Below are 13737 nucleotides of genomic sequence, written 5' to 3' on the forward strand. Positions count from 1 at the left end.
TGGCTGCTTTCCCAGGAAAATCCTCCTAGGATCACATTAGCCCACTGGGCACCCTGATGCGCTGACCACTGACATGCATTTGTCATGTGATGCTTGTAACAAATCTGCAAGGAAGACATTGCAGAGCCTGTTCTGGGATGAGGGATTTGAGTTTTAGAGCATTTCGATAATTTGCCCAAAGTCACAAGGCAGTTACTCGGTGGAAAGAGATTCACACCCAGATCTGCCAGGTTCCCACTCCTGTGTTCTAGTCACTGTGCCCTGCATCGGTCATTTGGCCCTTGCAGCGACCCTGGGAAGTAGAGGCTATTAGAGGTGATGAAATCAGGTTCAAGTGACTCTCTCTGGGCTCTGAAGCTCCTGAGCACCAAGCTCACGGAGTTCCCGCCCAGATCTTGACTCTCACGGTTCAGGGCCTTACCGATTGCTTCCCCTGACTAACCGTGACACTGGGATGGCGTCTTCCAGTAAAAATAAAACAATCACACACAGATGCACAGGCAAATAAACACCGTTGCCGACACCAGGAATCGACTTCTCCCACTTTTCATTGCTTCATTCCCTTAGGCATCTTTAAAAGGAAGTTTCAGTGTAAAAATGTAGCAGGTGAAAGAAACCCCTGTCTCTTTTGAGTTAATCAGAAATTATTTGGGAAGGGTGCCTGGGTGGCTCAGTTGTTAAGCATCTGCCCTCGGCTCAGGTCATGATCCCAGAGTCCTGGGATCGAGCCCCGCATCGGGCTCCCTGCTCAGCGGGAAGCCTGCTTCTCCCTCTCCCACTCCCCCTGCTTGTGTTCCCTCTCTCGCTGTGTCTCTGTCAAAAAATAAATTAAAAATCTTAAAAAAAAAAAAAAAGAAATTATTTGGGAGAAGTAGAAGACAAACTTAGGGTAGGATCTAAAAAGCAGGCCATTCCTATTTCTGTACTGGTAAAACAATGTATGAAGAAGAATTCTCCAGAGAACGTGGTGCTATTTATGCAGTTATTTTGGCTTTCTGCAAAATTATCTCCTTATAACAAAGAACTCATTATTGCTTTGGAGGAAGTACCATGTTGTCTGAAGATTCTCTGAATATATATTGCTTTGCTGGGGGAAAAACTCGTCATTATTCACAATGTTTCTCTTGGAAATAAAACGCCAAAGGTATAAGAAACTATACTAGGCCCTTCCCATGGATCACCTCTAGTCCTTAACAACATTCCTACAGGTAGGAATAATTTCTACTTTACAGCTGAGGAAACCTGACACTCAGAGAGAGTGAATAACTTGCCTGAGGCAGCAGAACTAGTAAATGACAGAGCTGGAAGATTAATCCTGAAGTTTTAGTTCCAAGCCAAAGCTGGGGCTCTTGGGCCGGGGAGGGGGGTGGGGATCTTCCTGCTCCCTGTAACAGGTAGCTTTCAAGAACATGACCCAGAGCAAGAAGCCAGGCCAGTTTCTGTGTGAGGCCAAGGCTTGCTTCCATCTCCTAACAAGACAAGGCAGGAGATTCGAGTAGAACTTTCAATGGCACCAACAAGTCACCATCTTTCTGAGAATCTCATGGATTTGGGTGTCCCTTCAAATTCATCAGTGATGCCAGGACAAGAGCTAATGGGTGTAAGTGAACATTGCAGTTTGGAGAAAAACCTGCCTTAACCTGTCAGTGTCTGCTTCTAACTATGCTTTTTCAAAATATACATGAAAGCCACTTTGTTTTACATAGTCATGTATATCTCTGTTTATCCTAAAAATTGCTTACAGAAACTAGGTGGTGGTAGCTACTTAGATACTAGATTTCGTATGCTGAGCCAGTCATCAAGGAAGATGAATAATAAACCAGTTTTCAAATTTGGTGTTTGCCTTTGGAAACTCGAGTCTTAAATAATTAGTGACAGTAATCTCGAGGCCAACGCTCGGTGCATGGTGGAACACATTCTGTGTCTTCACTTTTGTGCAGAAACTGCACTTTGCTACACAATGAGATACTTTAGGCTATGCATTTCTGGGCAGTTACAGCATTTCTCAGGTGTGCGAAGTCAGTGTTCCGTCTTTATGAAGTTTTCTGGGCTGAGTTTCAAATGTCCCAAGCTCAGCACCCGGCATGCCTAAGAAGCCATTGTCGGGGCTGACTGCCTTACGGTTGGGCTTCTCTTTGGGCGCCTTTTTTTCTTTCTCAGTTGGATGAAAAAGTACATGTTCTTAGTCTTTTTTTTTTTTTTTGGTTAGAATAAAATTCCAAAATACTGCCTCAGACCTACAGAGAGAACCCATCCACCTCGTTGAGAGGAAGCAAAGGAAAGGAGAATTGCCAAAGAATCGTTAAGATGCATATGTCATTCTCGAAAATGATCGAAAGCCCTGAGCAAACTGCTGGATGACATCTTGTCAAGAACACACCGGGTCCTCAGACGCGGCGGGTAATAATGCAGAGGGACAAGCATTCACGTTAGCATTTTTATCGTGTTTGTGTGTTGCATTTCACACCCCCGACCCCCAGGCCCCCCCAAACATGCACCAGAAAGCCCCCAAAAGCCCAGAGGACTAGTGGGCTGGAAGCATTCATTACGTTGGTAGCTGAGGTTCGTAAGAGGCCACAAAACTGTCCTTCGGCAACTGGAATAGAGATTCAACAGTTTTATTGAATGTCAAAGCACAGAGTTCTGCCCAGCTGCTGGAGAGGTGCTGCAGAACGAGGGTTTCTCTTCCATGACAAACACCTATTAAGCAGTCAGCATAAACTCTTCCCTTACAACCTCTGACATCACCCTCGGGGCAGGCAGACACAGAATAGCAATTGCTGAATTGCACATGAAAATTATAGTTTTATTGTCTATACAACTGAAGGTTTAACTCGGACTCCTGCTTCTGTCCGAGCTGTATAAAGAAGCAATTCTTCTCTGAGAACAAATAAGCACAGTACGCTATTGTAATCTAAGAAACAGGCACTATTTATGTATTGGAAAGCCTTGCTCTCAATAGGGCTAACGGTCCAATGGCCCATAAGCCACTATTTTAGCAGCTGTAGAAAAGAAAGCTGTAGAAGTCACCAGGAATGAGATGCCGAAAGTAGCAGAGACGGATGACGGGAGCGCGGGCCCGGGAGGGGAGCCCGCGGCCGCCGCGGCCGCCCGCCGCTAGTTGAGCACGCACGATTCGTAGGTGGGGACCATGTACTTGATGTTGATGAACGCGTCCTCCCCGCCGTAGCGCTCGAGCGCTTGCAGCGTCTCCTGGATCAGGTCGCCGATGTTCTCCCTCTTCTGCTGGCTGTAGTCGATGCCATCTCCCGAGTTCACTGGTTCAAACACACAAAGAGCCCCGTTATTGTGCCGTTTTCTCCAAAAAGCCCTACACATCCGTCTAGGCATTTTCTCCGAACGCTTGTTAGGAGATGCAAGCGTGCAACACGTTCTAGGTGATCTTGCGGAGTTTTAGGAGCGCTAACAACTCTATAAAAATACAAAGCCCCACACACTTGAGCTGCTGAAAACTCCTCTGAACTAAAGAAACAGCAGACCAAAGCTAAGTGGGGTGATCACAGTTACACGACAGATCACAAATCTCGTCTGACAACGGTAAAGAGCGTTCTCTTGGACCCTGAGTTCTTCAAAGTCCCGACAAAAGAACGGTCTCTCATCAGGGCGTTGGCCCTACGCGGTTTGAACGGATATACTTGGGAAGGAGAGGCTGAGCCCGTCCCTGTGCCTTTGGTGCTGTTGTACCTGCCCCTTCTCCAAGTGTCACTCGTCTGCAATGATTTCCGTCACCCCGGGTGTGGGTGGGCGAGGAGGAAACTGCCTTTCCTGCTGTGGCTGCTCTTGCTCATCACTGAGCAGGATCAGAGCTATGAGTTATGGTTTCACAGGGACCCAGCCAAGGCCGGGCCTCGCAGAGCTTTGAAGGGGCCTCTGCAGCTTCCCCTCAGGTTCTGTGAGGGAAGGGACTCCCCAGATCGGCCTCCACCTCAGACGATTTGGATGAGAAGTATCTGATTGCGCCCAACCTGTACGATGTCTGCAGGAATTACCCAGGTCGGGGCGGGGGGGGTGGGGAGTCTGACTAAAACAGAGACCCTTGGCTTCCAGCGGGAGGATGGAGGTCCCGTGAGGTTTCCCCCAGGGGCTGTCTTTGACACACATTCATGCTGCACTTCACTCACAGATTTCCAAGGGCTTCGGCCACACTTGTGCTCCCAGTAAGCGGGGCATTATTAGGCCTCTGCCAAGTTGCTGACATCAGCCCATCTTATCTCTGCTGAAGTGAGGTGCAGTGGATGGGCTTGGGCCGCGGCTGCATAGGGTGGGGAGCTGCAGATAAAAGTCCTTATTCTATCCATATTTCAAGTATGGCTCCAAAATGTTGATTTTGCTTGAATGTGAAAATTATAGAGGGAAAAATGGTATTTCAAACTTTTTTCCTCAGTTATTTGGGACACTTAAGGAAAGATTGAGTAATGGTTCAGACCAGTATTGAAAGTAACAATTGCAGCCCCACATGGCAGAGATCAGCAGTTCTTTTGCTTGATTTTTCCAGAAACTTATTAGAGAAATATCAGTCTTCTGTAGCATAAGGAAAATGGGAATTGTTCTCCTGGTTAGTTTCTTTCGGTGGGGCTGAAGGCAGGCAGAAATATCACTGATTTTCAGAAAGTGAGATTATGAGTCAAATAGCTATATGGTGTATATTAATTTTTTGTAACAGATGATCTTATAATGCAAAGCCATTGTCATTAGGTGGGGTTTTCTTTTTTTTTTTTTTAGAGAGAGAGTGTGTGCGCGCACTCGAGAGAGCATGAGGTGGGGGGGAGGGGCAGAGGGAGAGGGAGAAAGAGAATCTTAAGTAGGTGCCATGCCCAGCGCAGAGCCTGATGCAGGGCTCGATCTCACAGCCCTGAGCGGAAACCAAGAGTCGACGCTTAACCGACTGAGCCACCCAGGCACCCCAACTAGGTGGGCTTTTCTTGCTCATGATGGAAGCATTTCTGTGATAGCACAGAAAGCTCGATTTAATGTAGGGATACAAAGGGGCACATGCACCCAATGTTTATAGCAGCGATGTCCACAATAGCCAAACTGTGGAAAGAGCCTAGATGCCCATCAACAGATGAATGGATAGAGAAGACGTGGTATATATATACAATGGAATATTATGCAGCCATCAAAAGGAATGAGATCTTGCCATTTGCAACGACGTGGATGGAACTGGAGGGTGTTATGCTGAGTGAAATAAGTCAATCAGAGAAAGACATGTATCATATGATCTCACTGATATGAGGAATTCTTAATCTCAGGAAACAAACTGAGGGTTGCTGGAGTGGTGGGGGGTGGGAGGGAAGGGGTAACTGGGTGATGGACACTGGGGAGGGTATGTGCTATGGTGAGCGCTGTGAATTGTGTAAGACTGATGAATCACAGACCTGTACCTCTGAAACAAATAATACAGTGTATGTTAATAAAAAAATAAAAAAGATAAATTACTTACAAACCAGAAAAAAAAAAAAAGAAAGCTCGATTTAAGTTAAAGTTTGATGTACAGGGTAGTTGATCATCCTAAAGAACCAAAATATAAGTTACTATAGAATGAATAAGAGATAAGATGTTTGAAAAAATATTTTTACCCTATTGCTTTTGAGCAAAAGATAAACTTTTTTTAAAAAACGAAAATGTTGGGCGCCTGGGTGGCTCAGTTGGTTAAGCAACTGCCTTCGGCTCAGGTCATGATCCTGGAGTCCCGGGATCGAGTCCCACATCGGGCTTCCTGCTCAGCAGGGAGTCTGCTTCTCCCTCTGACCCTCTTCCCTCTCGTGCTTTCTATCTCTCATTCTCTCTCTCTCAAACAAATAAATAAAATCTTTAAAAAAAAATTAAAAAAAAATAAAAAAAATAAAAAAATAAATAAAAAAAAATAAAAAACGAAAATGTAGACAATGCACACTTAAAGTAACAGGCTTATTTTTTCCCCCTTTAGATTTACATGGTGATGGGAGGAGAGAATCCCTGCAGTCAGAATTGCCCACTAGGGAAGACAATGTGGTATTAATCCACTTGGGGGAATTTTCCAAGAAAAGAAGGTCTTTGAATTGAATTAAGAGAGAAGAAGGAAGCTCGCGCACATGTGCGTGTGTGTGCGTGTGTTGGAGGGGGTCACTGATATTTGTTACAGGTGTAAAGAAAAGATCTTAAGGAAGAAAGTCCAAAGAAGGCAGGAAAGAGAGTCAGAAAAGGGGGCAGGAGGGTCAGAGACAGTTCATTTGTGATGAGGTTGATCAATATCAGAGAACACATCTGTTAGGAACAGCTTCTGCTTCCCAGAATTCCAATCGGAATGGGGAAGAATGTCAAGCAGGGGTCTTTGACTGATCTTTCTGTGCCTCTTTTTCCAAGATGACATTCCTGATACACTCCTCCTGGCCATGAAAGAGGTAGACTTAGGGAGAAGGTGGCATGAGCTCTAAGCCCATTGCACAAACCCCTGGAGGACACATGGCAAATACAATTGGTGATGGTGCTGCATGGTGACAGCCTTGGTCTAGTTCCTTATGGCAACAATATGTAAATTAATCACTAATAAATGGCATCTTTTGTTGGCATATTAGTCAAAAGGTCAAGAACTGAACAGATCACGGGACAGACATATTTTCCTGATAGAGGCAGAGGGGGCTGGAAAGTCTGCACACAATGGAAAGCTTAACACACCCCATTTTTCCCACTGCCTTCCAGAAGTCTACAATGACAAGCAACACTTTATTTCAATAATAACCTATTCTTACTTTTTAAAAAATATTTAACTGTAGGAGTAAATAAACTATGTAGGGCTTTTTTGTTTCTCAACAGTGTAAAAACCCAAGTGATAAAAGAGAACAGAACAGAAGTTGCTTATTCAAAAAGTGAGTTGGAGTTGGCATATTTTGTGGTTGCAGAATGTATATCACTGGGGCAGAAAAAAGACCAAAAAGGAACACATCCCTTATTCGGCATGCTTTTATGATGACAGGGCACAGTTTAGTGTCAAACCATGCTGAGAGGCAGGTGAGCAATATGGTCTCCATTTCCAAACAGCTATATTGCCGGTTTCTTTGAGAATCTAAACTGGAGCTCACCATTTTCAATACATGTGAAGCTGTTGGAAAGGAGACTTGTAAGAATAGGGCACTTAAAAAAAAAAAAACCCAGATGTTATTTACAATCATCAATTCTGATTAGGAAGATGACATTTCTATTTAGGAAGCTAGGAATCTGTTTTATGTCCAGCAGCTGTAAAGATACATCAATGATGGAAAAGATATGTTTTATTTATAACCAAACAAATAGGGCTATAACAAAGGTGTAAGCCAGATTGCTTTTCTAAAGGCTAATAGGCAAGCAGAGCAGGGTGTAGCTTCTCTTCTGGGAGATTCTTTCATGAAGGAGGCATACAGGTAGTGATTGAAAGTTGTGCCTGATTAGGTACCCTCATAAGTGCATTTATTATTCTGCATGCTGAAGTGGTTGGTGATGTAGGCAATACGTTTCATCACATGCATACTTTTTTTTTTTCTATACACCCCTCTTTAAACTGCCCTGATCTGGATGCTTTCTCTTTCCAGGAGCCATATTGGTCAGAACTGGGATGTATGGATCCCTGTCTTGCATCAGGCACCAGCATGCTCCTGGTGACGAACTCAGCTTGTCTGAGACGTGACTATGGTCACACCTCGTCACCAAGGGCCACCTCAAAGGGGAGCGACGTGAGACATGTCTGCATTTCACCCAGATATCTGCCATATAGTGGACACGGACCAGTAGCAGATACGGATCACGTAGGATTCTGATGACATATTCTCTTAGCACTTTTGTGATTTCTAAACCATGTAGAAGCTGCATTCTTTCCCTCTAGTTAGCGTGACTACAGGAAGGGGGGAAAGAAGGCAAGGGAAGCAAAGCCAGAAGGAAAGGGGACACTTGGTGGCCGGAGCAAGGCCTCCCCACGTCAACTGAGGTTGGTGTTGGCAGCATTGCTTGGCCACACTGAGGGTGCCTTTGGTCCCGGCACCACCAGGAGTCATTACGATGTGATGCCCTCTGTAGACTGAGCACTCTACTAGGCACCGCAGGGTAATGCGATCCTGGAAAAACTGGCTCTTTTCTTTGGGAGAGCTGATCACCTCCCTGGGGACCTCTGAGCACCCTCTTGTAGAATGCCTTGATCACAAACAGGCACGCTGGAAGGTAGTACAGGCTCGTGCACCTTGGCCTCACAGACCCTCAGTGCCACAAGCACACCCTTTGCTGCTTGTCTTGTCTTGGGGACCTGTGTCCTGAGAGCACCCTTATCTGTGTGTTTCCATCAGACGCCCCAGACTTCCTCCCTTAGAGACGCAGACGGCCACAGCGAGGCTCAAGCAGTTACATTCCAATTTGGATTTTTCTGACTCTCAACAGTTTTGGGTAAAAACTCTTAAATGTTAAATGTGGAGATACTCTCATGTGAACAGTACTATGCAAAGGTAAGTTATTTGGAAGCGAAAGCACTATTTAAGGCGCCAGAAATATAAAACCCATAACTACTTATCTGGGGTGGCTTATTCCACACGCCTCAAGTATTTATGTGATGCCAACAGATGAAATAATTTATAAACTCAACCTGTACTTCCTGGGTGTGACTAAGAAGATGGCCAGGCACAATTTCCAGAAGGGAAACACTTCTGTGGGCTTGGGGGATGTCCTGGCTGGAGCGGCACCTTGGCCCCCAAGGGCAGAGCAGGAACCCCGCGGGAGAGACCTGAGTGCTTTCAGAAGCTAATGAACCACACACTTGGAGAGAAAACGCTGGCTTGGGAAACTCTGTTAAAAAGCAGGATCTGGAAATGATGAGAAGGGTTCAAATGCTGTCCAGACTGTTGTCACTTTATGCTCAATACTGACTTTTGGAAGCTGCGACTTTGTGATGTTAACTCCCCACGCTCAACAACCACGGCGGTTCGTGTCACCTCACCCGGGTATGACAGCACCTTGAACAACTGGAGAAATCAGCACATTTCTCAGACAAAAGGACGATTAACCTGACAGAGCCACATTCACCGCCTCCGCTGGCCGCACCAGACAGTGAGCCGGGCAGAGCCGAGCTCGCAGCGCACCTCAGGCTAAATTACAGCCCTAAAACCAGGGCTTTGAAAGAAACTGCTACTGACGCATCATGGTCTGGCTATACCCACCTCTGGCCAAGCGGGTGTGGGGTCTAAAGCGTTGTCAAGCGTGGCCACTTTGCAGACACCGTATTTGAATGTGAATCCAGGCCAAGTCCAGCTCAAAGCGGTTCTCAGTACAAGAGCATCCGTTGATATAAAGCAACTTGCAGGGGGCACATTTGTCGCACCAGTTCCCTAGGTGAAAAGGCTGGTGAGCTGAGCGGGCAGTGAGGACTCTGGTCTTACGGTGTGTGGCCCACCGGGGCTGGACCATGTCCCCGAGGCAACACTGAGTGAAATTTTTTTAAAAAAGTGCTGACAGAAGAAACCAAATTGTTTCTTTCTGGATCAGAAAAGGCACTTTTTGGTTTCTCAAATGCTGCACTGAGCTATTTCAGGAGCTCTAAAGACCCAGTGTGAGGCGTTTGCCCTGTCAGGACCTGTAACCTGTGCTGGCCACCCTCACAGCAAAGCTGCATTCCTTCGGGCTGGGTGTCAGTGACATCATCGCTGCGGAGCACGGAAGTGAGCCCTTGAGGCCTGGGTTCAGGTGGTGGCAGGTATGTGCAGGTGGACCCTACGGCCAATATTATTATTACTATTGCAAGGTGTTTCTTGATCACATTGAGCCATCACAGATTTTCTGTTGGATGAGTCTGAACAAATTTTTCCTTTGGGTGTAATGGATTTAGCAATTACAAGATTGAGATGACCCAAACAGGAATTCCCTGGGCACACTTAACTGGTATTTCAGCAGATGTCAGCTTCAGTAGAATAAAACTAACATTTTCCAAATGAGATTTATTAAAAAGATAACTCTTATCATTAAAAAAAAGATGTCATTGAAATGATATCTCATAATACTGATGAAATGGTTTAGAAAGGGTTGCTTTTGAATTTTTTCTTTTTAATCTAAGAAAGGAAGAAAAGAGAAACAAAAGATATATCTTTTTAAGAAATTTTCACTTTCAAGACCTAGCTTAAATCATCAATATTTGTTTTACTCGAAATATCTCTCTATTTGGGGTTAGCTTGGACCCAATTTACTCTAGAGAAACAGTTCCCTGTTTTGGAATAAAAGGGCTTTCTCCCGTAAAGTTTGGAAAAGTACTGTGGAAACAATTGTGAATTCCAGTCTGATCCTTTTCGGAGATGAGGGAATAGAGGAGAAATTGAAGAGGGAAAGAAAATCCTATAACTCAATTCATTTTTCTACACTGCGAGAAGGACACTTTTGGGGAGATGTTTTGAGGGTCATCTGTTTTTAGAATCCTAAACCAATGCTTCTTTTGTTTTCTTTCTTAGGTTTGCTATGGTACTTTGAGGGAACTGATCTTTTTTTTCTTCACCATAACGTATGTCACCCCATTCGGAATTCCAGGTGTTTCCATGTTTGGCTTAAGCTTAGCCACCACTTCCTTGTTGACTTCTTATCTTCTTAGAAAGTGACAGTTTGCAACATACCCTGAAGTATGACTGTACAATGGGTATTTCCAAAGTCTTCATTCATGGGGGTGTGAATCAAAGTTGCAATGCTTTTGCAACCAATAACTTATAATAACCATAGCATTTTGCATGCTGGAGATGCCCAAGGGCTTAAATACTTCAAATCTTTTCAGATCTTGTTGACATTAATGAAATTCACAAGATTTTTTTCCTCTGAAGATAAAAGCTTTGAAGCAAGACCTCGATTCCCAGTTGGATGTCTCTCTCTCTCTTCCTCTCTTTTTGACACAGGGGCTGGGTGACTAAAGCAAGAGGCTACTAAGCCAACACAGTTTTGAAAGCTCAAGGAAGGGTTTTCATCTTCTGAATGGGGCCACTGATCACTTGTGAAATTGAAGACATCATGGATCTTGGCCCAAATGTCAATTAAATATTAAAATTCTCCTTCAGAGAGACAATGAAAATTTCTAAACAATTGCCATTCCCCAACTGCAAATTAGATGTATTTCTCTATAAATATTAACAATTATGATATTAGAATGTACTGGCACAGTAAAAATAACATTGGATATCAAGGCAAATGACTTGTAATATGGTTTTTCAACAACTCAGCAGCTTCAATGTTCAATAACTTACTAGATGCTTCACTCTGGACAGGTTGCTTAATTTCTCTGAACCTCGGTTACCTCCCCCGTACAAAGAAGGGATTGAACTTTGGGTGATCTCTGGTTCCTACCATCCTAACATTATGTTTTGTAAGATCACAATGTAACTTGGAACACAATATAAGCTTTTTGGAAATGATGGTTCTTCAAGAGATGCATTGTATTTCAACTGAAAAGATGACCATAAAGCAAATGTATAATTCTTCAAAGTAAGTCACAAATCTTAAAGCATCAAATTCATCTTTCAAATCAAGTTCTCAGAAAACCTGAAAGGCCTAGTGGTTATATAATTCTAGTTAAGAAAGAAAACACTGTCAAAAAGTCAAATTATTTGTTGACACACTGTGAAAAGTGATTCCATTCTGCTATTTCAATAAATCTATATAGATTTTGACTTCTTAGACTAAAGACCAAATGTATGGGTTGATTTTTTTTTTTATATATATTCAATTGATAGTGACTTGATCAAGATTACAAAAAAGCAAGTTAGGTTCATCTCTGATTAATGACCATTTTAACCTGGAGGTTATACTGAAAAAAGATAGGTGGGTTGACCAATTTATCCCTCTACAGGATAATTATAACAATAGGTTCAGTGGTCACTGAATTAAACTGGATTCAAGCTTTCGAAGTGAGAGTGTAGCTCTTTTCTTGTTGGCCAACAGGATTCAATGAGAAGACTGCTTCTAAAAAGGAGCAGAGAGTTCTATGTCCAGCTCTGTCCTAAATCTATTTCTTGCTGGCCTATCTCATGGTGGAGTAACAATAATAACAACAGTAATGATAACATAACGTCACTTAAAACAAAGACTAGCCCAATGAACTAGCTGTTATTATTGACTCCCCTCCATAGACAAGCAAACTCAGCTTAGGGAAGTGAAATAGGTCAACAGAGCAACAGAAACAGCGGGTGATCCTGCAGACAGAAACACAGAAGTTGTGGCAGGTGTCTGCTGGATTGCAACAAGAAGGATGATAGGAAGACCCAGAAAGAGAGGTGTCAGCATCCTACATCAACACAGGGAGGGCACAAGGTAGCAGAAGCTCTGCCTTTCTAGCTGTAGAAGAATTTCAAGCCTGTAGAGGAGGAATGCCATCGGGGGAGAGGGTCTAGGGGAATAACTGTGGGGTGGGGGGGCCGATACTGGACTTGTGCAACCAACGCATTCGTGTTTCACGGGGCAGCAAACTCATCTTAGCCTCCTTTTTATGATACGGACTATTATGCTATCTTTATCATAAATGCTTGAAATAATGACATCCTTCACAGAGATGTGCAGAAAGACAAAAATCAGGGCTGGCCGATTTCAAGGACTTTTTTTTCAGTGCCATACAGTACATGAGGAATAGGGGGAAATTCTAGGATTAATTTTACATTCCATACCCCCATCTTTATGAGCATTTTATGATTTACTGGTTTCCCCTGCTCTTTGAAAGTAAAGTATTTCTATGAAATCTTTTGTAAGCCAAAGTAGCATAAATCAAAGAAGCAATTACCTTTAATTTATATGGAAGAATTATTGAGTGTTCCTAGACCCCAAAAGTAACCTCTCTTAGGGCGCCTGGGTGGCTGAGTCAAGCACCTGCCTTCAGCTCAGATCATGATCCCAGGGTCCTGGCATCGAGTCCTGCATCTGGCTCTCTGCTCAGCTCCGCTTCTCCCTCTCCCTCTGCCTGCCGGAGTGTGTTCTCTCACACACACTCTCAATCTCTGTCAAATAAATAAATAAAATCTTTTTTTTTTTAAAAAGAAGAGGGTGAAGAGGTAGACAGTAGGAATCTCGTAGCTACCTTTCTGTATCTTTAAAAAACAAACAAACAAAAAAGCCAATTCAAAGCCACAGAAGTTGGGGAAGTTACGGAACAAAGTCCAAGGTCCCCATCGTCTTTTAAGTGTTCCTTCAGGACACTGTTTCATATGATCCTTGAATAGTCCTTGATGGAATCTAATGCTGTGCAGAGGTTCTCAAATCGACCCACGAGGTGAGTGCTGACTTCATTCATCTCACAAGCCCTGAGTCTGGGCTCAGAAGATTAGTGCCATTTTTGACTCCTCCCTTCGCTGTATTCAGTTTGCAATGTGTAGTGCATGGTGGGTCTGTTCCATAAACCCGGGCCACCCTGGGTTGTAGCTAATAGTCTATTCTGTCTTCCCATCTTCTGCAGCCTCCTCTTGCTTGCTTACTTAGCCTGCAGATTAACTTTCCTAATCGCATTCTCTCCTGACCACAACCAACATCTGTGTCTACATCGTTTGATGTGTCAAATTCAAGTTCCCGGTCATCTGGGCCCTCGATACTCTGCTCTTCCTCATGAGGTCAATCTCCTACTTTGCTCCTTCCCATCAAGACCTCCTGCTCCACACGGACCAGATTTCTTCCTAACTCCAATGCATGCAATTTTCATTTCTGTCTTTGAAATTCCCCTTAGCAGTATGCTCCCCTCTCCCTCCTGGTAAGTCTGACCTTACCCTTTCC

The 13737-nt window shown here is 44.0% G+C and overlaps 1 protein-coding gene across 2 annotated transcripts in view; it reads right to left on the bottom strand.

The window, feature by feature from the left end:
- Positions 1–2602: 2602 nt before the first annotated feature.
- Positions 2603–13737, bottom strand: part of PACRG (parkin coregulated) — a 512890-nt gene continuing 501755 nt past the window's right edge. For both annotated transcript variants that reach the window (XM_027600841.1, XM_027600838.1), the window contains one exon: positions 2603–3278. In XM_027600841.1, the coding sequence (XP_027456642.1) occupies positions 3118–3278 (161 nt within the window). In that variant the 3' untranslated portion in view covers positions 2603–3117. The remainder of the gene's footprint in view (positions 3279–13737) is intronic.

This window comes from Zalophus californianus, chromosome 7 (genome assembly GCF_009762305.2).
Source record: "Zalophus californianus isolate mZalCal1 chromosome 7, mZalCal1.pri.v2, whole genome shotgun sequence".
NCBI classification, from domain to species: Eukaryota; Metazoa; Chordata; class Mammalia; order Carnivora; family Otariidae; genus Zalophus; species Zalophus californianus.